Source organism: Taudactylus pleione, unplaced genomic scaffold (genome assembly GCF_031769625.1).
Source record: "Taudactylus pleione unplaced genomic scaffold, aTauple2 ptg000927l, whole genome shotgun sequence".
Taxonomy (NCBI): Eukaryota; Metazoa; Chordata; class Amphibia; order Anura; family Myobatrachidae; genus Taudactylus; species Taudactylus pleione.
The window spans coordinates 2,410,430-2,420,448 of NW_028285328.1; the positions used below are offsets into that span (position 1 = coordinate 2,410,430).

Here is a 10,019-nt window from a genome sequence, read left to right on the forward strand (position 1 = left end):
AGTATACAGCACAGGGGACAGGAAAGCTGCAGTATACAGTATACAGCACAGGGGACAGGAAAGCTGCAGTATACAGTATACAGCACAGGGGACAGGAAAGCTGCAGTATACAGTATACAGCACAGGGGACAGGAAAGCTGCAGTATACAGTATACAGCACAGGGGGACAGGAAAGCTGCAGTATATAGTATACAGCACAGGGGGACAGGAAAGCTGCAGTATATAGTATACAGCTACAGCACAGGGGACAGGAAATCTGCAGTATACAGTATACAGCTACAGCACAGGGGGACAGGAAAGCTGCAGTATACAGTATACAGCACAGGGGACAGGAAAGCTGCAGTATACAGTATACAGCACAGGGGGACAGGAAAGCTGCAGTATACAGTATACAGTATACAGTATACATCACAGGGGACAGGAAAGCTGCAGTATACAGTATACAGTATACAGCTACAGCACAGGGGGACAGGAAAGCTGCAGTATACAGTATACAGCACAGGGGACAGGAAAGCTGCAGTATACAGTATACAGTATACAGCTACAGCACAGGGGGACAGGAAAGCTGCAGTATACAGTATACAGCACAGGGGACAGGAAAGCTGCAGTATATAGTATACAGTATACAGCTACTCAGCAGTGACCAATAATAACAATTCCTCATACACAGCTACAGAGACAATGACCAGCCAGGGGGCGTGCCAGGAGGCGTGTCAGTGTGAGCAAGGGGCGTCTGAATGTGTCCGTGGGAGTGTCTGTGTGCACAGGGAGAGGAGGGGGCGTGTCAGTGTGAGCATAGGACACGCCCTGCGCCCATTGGTCCCGTTACATCAGCCTGGTGGGCGTGGCCAGGCACTACAAATACCCGGTCACCCGTGTTGATGCCGCCTGCTGTTGCTGCCTGAGGATCCCGGGGCCGGTGTTGCTGCTTCCCTGCTGCTAATAAGGTACAGACCGAGCATGTCCTCCCAGCCTGCCCATTGCACATGTCTCCTGTTCCCCAGAGCTTGCAATCACCCCCTGTGCGGGGGGAGGGTACATCCTGCCACGCGTGCTTCCTCTGCCCTCTCACCCACTTGGCTCGGGAGCGAGTAACCCCCTCACTGCTGGTCATTCCCTCCCCACACCCGCACAGCCTGTAGGGATCAGCGCTCCCTATGTGGCTGACATGACTCCTAACTGGATCTGTCAGTGCTGGGCGCAGGCTGCTCTGCGGGGTCCTGGAACAAAGGGCTGTGTAAGCCCCCCAGGGTCTCATGGTCCCTGTTATACTGGTAGCCTAGCCCTGTGTGTACAGATGGAGGGGAGGGGGTGTACATGGGAGGGGGTGTAATGCATTATATATATTTCTCATGGTTGTATCATTGGCTGCTCCCTATGTAGATGCTGTTACTGTCCTAGCACTGAGTCCTGGGGGCTCTGGCGATCAGGAGAGTACATTTATAGCTGCAGCACTGTTGGTGTAGAGGTTAGCATTGCTCCCTCGCAGCCCTGAGACAATTACTTGAATTACCAGTCATGACTGAGCCATGTGTGGAGTTTGGATGTTCTCCCTATGTTTGTTTGCCCTGGTTTCCTTCCACACTCCAAAAACATACTGGTAGGTTACTGGGCTGCTGAGAAATTAACCAGTTTGTGCCCATGTGATGGGGAATATAGAGTATATGCAGGGACTGATGTGAATGTAATATCCTCTGTACAGCGCTGCAGACTGTGGGCTATATAATAAGTTCATGCAGTAGTGTACAGAACAGCTCCTATATACTCTGCTCTTTGCTGTGGGTATAACTAGCGGCTTACACAGGACACTGTGCCGGTCACTAGGAAGGAGCTTGGATGTTGGCATGTAGATGGTTAACACCCCTGCCTGGGGTGGGGGTCTGCTGAGAACTTGTATAACCAGTTACTTCCAGTTCTGTTGTCCTGCCCTGGACAAGGAAGCTTTGAATAGGCTGTAAACAATTCAGATGGTCTGAGTACTGGGTTACCCTTATTGTTTAGGGTTATTGTCATTACTGTATTAATCCATAAATCCTTTTGAATTTCCAATTGTGGGTGGGGGGCATTTAGTGGAAACTGGCAAACAATACTTAGATTACAGGCTCTTGTGAATAGTGTCCTTGTGCAGGGAGCCTGGAGCCGTGCAACGTTCACTCATGAATTATACATGAGTATTGCTGGGTCACATTGTGATGGGAGAATTTCCCGAACTGCCAATGTTTCATCCCCCCCCCCCTTCTCATTCCAGATCAGCCGCCACCATGTCTGTGTCTCACAGTTCCAGACTCAACAAGGGGGTGAGGGAGCAGTATATGAACCTGCCTCAAGGGGGAAAGGTCCAGGTTACCTACGTCTGGATTGATGGGACTGGGGAAGGGGTCCGCTGTAAAACAAAGACCCTGGACTATGAACCGAAAACTATTGAAGGTAAGAGTACACCCCATCCCCCAGTAATCTCCCCTGATGTGATGTCACTGTCCTTCCCCTGACGGTGTAATCGCTGTGCTGGTTCTGAAGGTGAAATTCCAGTACAGTGTAAGTATTAGCGCCTGTACAGACTGGTGCATGCTGGGATGTTTATTTGGCCTGCTTCACAAGTACACCAGGGGGCAGAATCTGCTACGCAATTAAGTGCCACAACCCTGTGCATTGTGCCCCAGACGGTGCACTCAGGAGCTGCGAGGAAATATCTGCCTTAAATGCACAGTCTGGGGCTTAACGCTCAGGGAAACTCATAGATTCCAGCACTGGTTAATGCACACTAGCAGCAATTTACTGTGCAGGGCAGTTACCTGCTAGGTAAACACCACAGGTTATTCAATCTACACCCAGGTCTGATACCGTGGAACATTGTCTTATCCACTATATGTGGTCGTCTCATCCCTGAGGAATGCAGCACCTCTTCCTGTCCGCATATATGGAGCGCTCACATAACTGATCCACCATCTTGCTGGACAAGTCCCTGATTGCAGACTTGTCCAATTTGTGTTGTGGTCACCGGTGTGATATATAATATAATCTGTGTGCACTAACCTCTTGCTATTGGCTTCCGTCATTATTCCTGTTTGTTTCCATTACAGAGGTCCCGGAATGGAACTTTGATGGGTCAAGCACCTATCAGGCGGAAGGCTCAAACAGCGACATGTACCTGGTGCCGGTGAACATGTTTAGGGACCCCTTCTGCCTTGACCCCAACAAGCTGGTCATGTGTGAGGTTCTGAAGTATAACCGGAAACCTGCAGGTAACTTCAGGACTGGGCCGGATTAAGGGACACAATGTGCAAGGGCCTGGTGAGATGGAGGTGTGGCCATTGATGTGTGGGCATGGCCAGTGCCAAGTGGGCATGTATACCCCATACACTAATCCCTGATGTCTCCCTACTTGTGCAAAAATGGCATCATTGTTTTATGGGCAGCTGCTCATCGCCCTGATGGGCCTATTATGTGGTGGCCTGGAGCAGTAGTCCCATCCAGCCCATTGTTGGTGTAGTTTATCACTAAGCCGGGCTGAACTATCTCTCACCATTAATGTGGCGCACTCCTACTGTCGCTGAACAATGGTTTACACAACGACATTGTCTACGATGATCTGTAAACTGATTCTGAGTCTCAGACAATTGTGTTAAAGCTTTAAAGTGCTGCTTCACGTTATGTAATGGGTTTTCTGAAGGGAAGATACTTATCACAAACGTCCTGTCTGAGTTGGCAGTAAGGTGAGGTATGACCCATCGGTACCATAAAATTATGCCCCTAGTGATTCGCACAGGCTGTGGTTTAAAAGCCAAATGATACCACCACAAAGTCACAGCTTATACAAGATAACGAGCGAGCAGGGGAATGGTCTCTTTAAATCCTCAGGCTGCCCTGCTAATCTGTTACTAGGGAAGCAGTCTCTAGTACCTGTGAGGTGGCGGGGAGTGCCGGCCACGTCCGTGTATAGTGCGCAGATGGAAACTTTGCCTCGCCTTCTCTCCAGTGTACATAGTGCTTTGGCAGAGTCTCCTGACTGGGTCCTGTGTACTCAATTGTCGCCCTGTTCCACCTTTCAGAAACAAACCTACGTCACACGTGTAAAAAGATGATGGATATGGTGGCCGATCAGCGCCCTTGGTTCGGCATGGAGCAGGAATACACACTACTTGGCATCAATGGGCACCCATATGGCTGGCCTGAAAATGGCTTCCCAGGGCCACAAGGTAGGAAACTTATTAAGTGTCTGCAGCCACCAGATCATTAAGTGGAGGTTTCAGTCTTTGATTGTTCTGCCATTAAAGTCCTTTTAAAGTAGTCTGTGGAGTCCTGCTGTGGTGTTCCTGGGTCATTTAATCTGTCCTGTCATTAGCAGCTGATGGAGCTCTTAGCTGTGTAAATGTGTCTGGCTCCATTCTGGGTGCTCTCCCCTCCATTAAAGAGCATGGTCAATGCTTCACGATGCATGGCGGTATTGGCCGGGGGGGTTGTCGTCATTCCAGCCCCCTCCATATGTATGTAGCATTCTAAATACATTGTTGTGACCAGGAGCCTGTTTGTACACGGCTAGGTCCCCCACCCTTACACATGTCACTGACCATCTGCTGCAGAGGTAAAGTGGTGACAGGCTGCATTTGGGAATTGTCCCTTATTTATATGGTGCCACCAAGTGTCCTTCGCACTGCAGAGAAATTATTACATTGAACACATCCACTATGCAAAGTGTATAATGGTATAAGGGAATGGACTCCATGAACGACCCTGCAACATTCTCACTTTGGAAGGGTCCTTTACAATAACCAGGACTGGGAGAGCTCTTGTGAAGTGGGATTATGCCGGGAGGGAATGAGGGTGGAGGGCCCTGCTCATGAGGGCTTACAGACTAAGGGAATTGGGGTAAAGGGGGGGTTAGCGGAGCAATGAGAGCTGAGACTTCTGCTTCATGCACATCTGTTCCTCAGTCCAAGCACCCCATATATACGAGGTGTTATTACCGCTGACTATAGCCAGGACAATGGTGGGGGGGCCCCATAACTGCTGCACCAGAGACCTGTACAGGATCCGCTTATAACCCACCTCTTATCCATGAGTTGTAAGACTTTAATTGTGTTTAAAACGGGCTATTTTAATGAGCGGTGCAATTCTGGTTTTCCCTCAGGTCCTTATTATTGTGGTGTTGGTGCAGACAAGGTATATGGACGGGACATTGTGGAAAGTCACTACAAGGCCTGTCTGTATGCTGGGATCAACATCTGTGGCACAAATGCTGAAGTTATGCCATCACAGGTAAGTGCCATGACGTGTAGTACAGGGTACATCATGCACACAGGAGGCCTTTAATCCAATGACAGACTTTCAGGGGGCACTCCAGGGGCCTTCCCAAATTGTCGGAGATAATAACATTCGGAACAGAGATCCCATCAAATAACTGCACTAATCACAAATAGGGCTAATTGCAATTTAACACCCTGCAAATAAAGGTAATAGCTAGTGATTTAAAAGGGGTACAACATCTTTATGTATAGTACTGACTACCTAAACGTGGTTCCCTTAAAATCCCCCCTTTTTTTTTTTTTGAGTCTCTAAACCAGGAGTCAGGACTTTTTTTTTTTTTTTTTTTTATTCTTCTAACCTTTTACCCCAAAATATATTTAGATACACTGACGTTACCCACATGATTTAAAAGGAAGGACATCTTATAGTAGTGCCCCATATAATGCCCCTGTAGTAGTGCCCCATATAATGCCCCTGTAGTGCCACTTGTACAAAAAACCATTTGCCTTGATCCCCGCTCCTGCATCCGCCGCCGTCCTGTCCGCCCGGCTGCTCCTCGGAACTATGGGAGAGACGTCATGACATCTCTCCCATAGTGCGCATGGAGAGAGGCGGAAGCTGGAGTTCAGAAGAGAACTCCAGCCTCTGGCTAACGCGGCGCTGCAGGGAAGGAGCTGGGCGCCCGCTGGTAATAACATCCCAGCGGGCATCCGGCTTGGAGCCTCCCTGCGGCACGGCTAGGCATCCATATGAATCATTCTATATTATAGTATATGATTTATATGCATACCCGGCTGTCCGTCCATTACCCCCAGGAATTTCATTTTTACCCCATGTGGGGTAATTTACCGCTGTTCCCCGACCACTGCTCTAAACAGAACAGCCAGAAAGGGACAAGGTAACAATAACCTCAATCTGGACTAGAGTAACAATGAAGCAATAAATTTGCGTACAATGTTCGAGCATTTGTATCATGAGAATGAATGACTCCGTGTTCTGGGACGACACTGCAGAATTACTCACTAATAGACTCCGTGTGAACATATGATCACACACAATACTAAACAATTCCGCAGACTGTCCTAATAAAGGGACACTGATAGCATTAGAGATAATAATATAGAGCAACAAAATAAAATTAGTTCGGCAGAACGTTTTATTTTTTAAACTAAACACTTTATTTCTTTAAGCTCACTTTAATCTATTTTAATTGTATGGTATGTGATCTTAAATAAAATATTAATCATTTTATTTAAGTTCTTATAATTAAAACTCAAGCAGAAACTAATTTTCGAGAAGGCCCTCGTAATTAGTGAGCGAGGTAGAGCACCACTCTCTACTTAGTCATAAACAAATAATGGGGTCCACTGTCTAAAACACAGAATGAATTATGGGAGGAAGGGGATAACTATAAACGCTGAAGTTTAAGAGAATCAGTGCGGGACTTCCTCACAATTATACATGGGAGGTCTTGTAATTCTCTCTATCTGACATAGAACTGATACTTCCCCCTATAGTAAGGTGTCTGATTATCTTCCATAGCGTATTGCCCCATAAATGCTGTAGGATTAGAAACCGCCGCTGCCCCTGGCACACACTGCTCAGTACGGCTTTACATTCTGGTTGTAGCTAATAAACCTATAATAACCTTGTGTGCCAATCTCTTTGCCAGTGGGAGTTCCAGGTTGGTCCTTCTGAAGGAATTGATATGGGTGATCATCTCTGGATGGCGCGATTCATCCTCCATAGAGTGTGCGAAGACTTTGGCGTTGTGGCAACTCTTGACCCTAAACCCATGACCGGCAACTGGAACGGAGCTGGGTGCCACACAAACTACAGCACTGCGGCCATGCGGACGGAAGGGGGCCTGAAGTAAGTCACCACCCACATTGCGCACAAATTGTAACCTTTACCTACACAATGGAGTTAAATCTCTGAATTTATCAGCTACTTTCAGACAATTCATCCAGTGATTGGTGTCTGATTCGCCCGCACTTATCTCACAATATGTTTCCTTTCTTAGACACATCGAAGAGGCCATAGAGAAACTGGGCAAGCGCCACGATTATCACATCTGTGTTTATGACCCTCGCGGAGGCAAAGACAACTCTCGCCGCCTGACCGGCCAGCACGAGACTTCCAGTATCCACGAGTTTTCAGCTGGTGTTGCCAACCGTGGTGCCAGCATCCGCATTCCACGCCAGGTTGGACAGGAAGGGTTCGGATACTTTGAAGATCGCCGACCAGCTGCCAACTGTGACCCTTACGCGGTTACTGAGGCCCTCGTCAGGACGACTCTTCTGAATGAGACTGGCAGTGAAACCAAAGACTACTCTAAGAATTAAACTGGGGGGCAGGATCCACCAAGTGATTCCATTAACGATCTTCTGTGGCAGTGGCCTTGTCTTGGCCATACTGTCTCTCTCTAACTACTTTATCTGAACTTCCTTCTGATTTGGAAGGTGAATGGGCATTAAGTAAGCTGCCAGCTTAGGAACTGAAACTATTTCTTATCTGCAGTAAAGATTTAACGTTTTTCTGTTGCCAAAATAAGTGTCAGGAGACTGCTTAGAATTTTTGGCTTAATAGTGAGTGCTTGAAACCTGCAGGGCAGCGTGGGGCTGGCGAAAAGAGGGGAGGGGGGGGGGGGGGGGTATACGACTTGTCAACTCGGCTTGAGTTGGGTTTTATTCTGTAACTGTGCCCCAATGGGGCTCAAACTGGGAATCTCTAATGAGGGTCTTATTGTACAACATGCAAACGAAAACCATGTAACTGTTTTTATTGAAATAAACAAAATTGTACAGACAGCCTCGGTCATTGGTAACCTGATATAAATAACCTGATATAAATAAGACTGATATAAATAACCTGATATAAAGAAGACTAATGGTTTTAGTGTCATCTGTTGCCTTAAACCCATCCACCCTGCCATAACTTATATTTGTTCTCATGTACTATACAGCATTATCTATGCTGAATACTAATCACTGATGTCAGGATTGATGGACTGAACTACACGAATACCCCTTTTCCACCTAAATTCCGGGTCTGACCCGGAGTTGGAACAAAGTTCCTATCCGGATCAGACCCGGAATTTTGCCGGTGCTGACTCGGATATTCCCGAGTCAGCGCCGCTCACACCGCAGTCGGGTCTGCATAGACCCAGCTTTTGCAGAGTGAAAGTGGACGCTTGGAGATGACATCATCTCCAAGCGCCACTGAAGCCGGACCAATCGGCCGGCTAGCAGCGCACTCCAGGTCTTCGTGACCCGGAGTGCGCTGTTCCCATAGCAGGGTTTCACGGGCTACGCCCCTGTTTTAAACCCTGCTAGTTACCTGGGTTGGATTGCCGGGTCACTCGACGCGGCGATCCAACCCTCTGCCCTTTTACACCAGGGAGCTGCCCGGGTTAACCCTTCAAAAACCCGGGTTTTAGCTCCGGTGTAAAAGGGGTATAACGCTGAAGCTGCTCCCACCTAACCAGGGGATATGAGTGCACAGCTAAACTAAAGGCTCCTAGCTTAATGTCTTTGGCATTTGAAGGCCGACTATAGGATGATTGTTTTTACACGCACACAATTCTAGGTGCCTGCAGAGATTTGTCACAAGTCCTTCTAGCCCTGGTCCCTGTGTACAATACACTAGAAGATGCCTGGCCAACCTGTGGCTCTCCAGCTGTTGTGAAACTACAGGTCTCAGCACACCCTCCCACTGACCAGCTGGTAAGTCATGCTGGAATGTGTAGTTTCACAATAGCCGGAGAGAGACAGGTTGGCCAGACTTGCACTATAAAGACTGCTCCATATATGATGGAGGTTACTAGGGAAACCAGGGGTGGGTAAGTAAGATTATGGGTGCAGGGCCCCCCTGGACCCAGGGGCTCTTGTTCCCTGCACCCATTATAGATACGCCCCTGAGGAAGACTTGGAATGAGTAGACCCCACTGGGTGGGAGGACTGTTTTAGAAATTAACCAGTTCCTAAACAATTATCACTGATTGTGTCTCAGACATTGATCTGAGGGTTATGGAGAGTTATTCCAAATGGATAGGATTTTTTTATTTAAGATGTATGTTACTCAGACTTCTAGCGTTTGTGCTCGCTGTAAGGTCACTTCTTCGTATTTGATTGGCATGTTCCTGTGTCCAATGTAGGGCCATTAAGTGATATCTGTTTATAATGGGATGTGTAACAAGTATAAGTACTTCTCTCCTCCCCACATCCCTATGATCTCAGGGATATCTGTCCTGTATATGGAGCAGTACAAGTTTCTTCCATCCTTTAATTCACTGGGGTGGTTTCAGTTGTTGCGCAGGTGGTAATTATGAGAGCCCAGATTTGCAAATTCAATTCTGTGCGCTCATTAATGATCACCCTATTAGATGTTTCACATAACTAAACCATCTAAAGTCCTGGTTAGGGCACCCTAACCACTGGTTTCTCACACGTTTTTGCTTGCACCCTCCTGAGGGTGTGAGCAGAAATGCTGGTGCTAGCGGCTTTCTCACTCAGGCGGAGCAACAAACTAATTGCTCCTTCGGATGCCTTTAAAAAAAACCAAAACAATTGAATTGCCCCTACTGTGTTAGAACAGGAATATCAGGGTTATTACTACACTGTGCCATTAGGTGGCACTCTAATCCCACGCTGTGCGTCCCATAGCAGAGTGCATTACCCTAAATACAGACGCACTAGATTTTATTTGGTCAATTTTTAAAATGACTCCTTAAGGCCCTCTTAGCTCCCTGTGGGGCCTATTTATCAATATTTTTA

At 47.5% G+C, this 10,019-nt stretch overlaps 1 protein-coding gene across 1 annotated transcript; it reads left to right on the forward strand.

Moving 5' to 3' along the window:
- The first annotated feature begins 844 nt into the window (after positions 1-844).
- On the forward strand, positions 845-8,054 carry LOC148473382 (glutamine synthetase). The gene is made up of 7 exons (XM_088459690.1): positions 845-947; positions 2,249-2,427; positions 3,081-3,242; positions 4,050-4,196; positions 5,129-5,256; positions 6,917-7,116; positions 7,268-8,054. Exons 2-7 carry the CDS (start codon positions 2,262-2,264, stop codon positions 7,587-7,589), a joined length of 1,125 nt encoding a protein of 374 aa, XP_088315816.1. The 5' UTR covers positions 845-947; positions 2,249-2,261; the 3' UTR covers positions 7,590-8,054.
- The last annotated feature ends 1,965 nt before the right edge of the window (positions 8,055-10,019 follow it).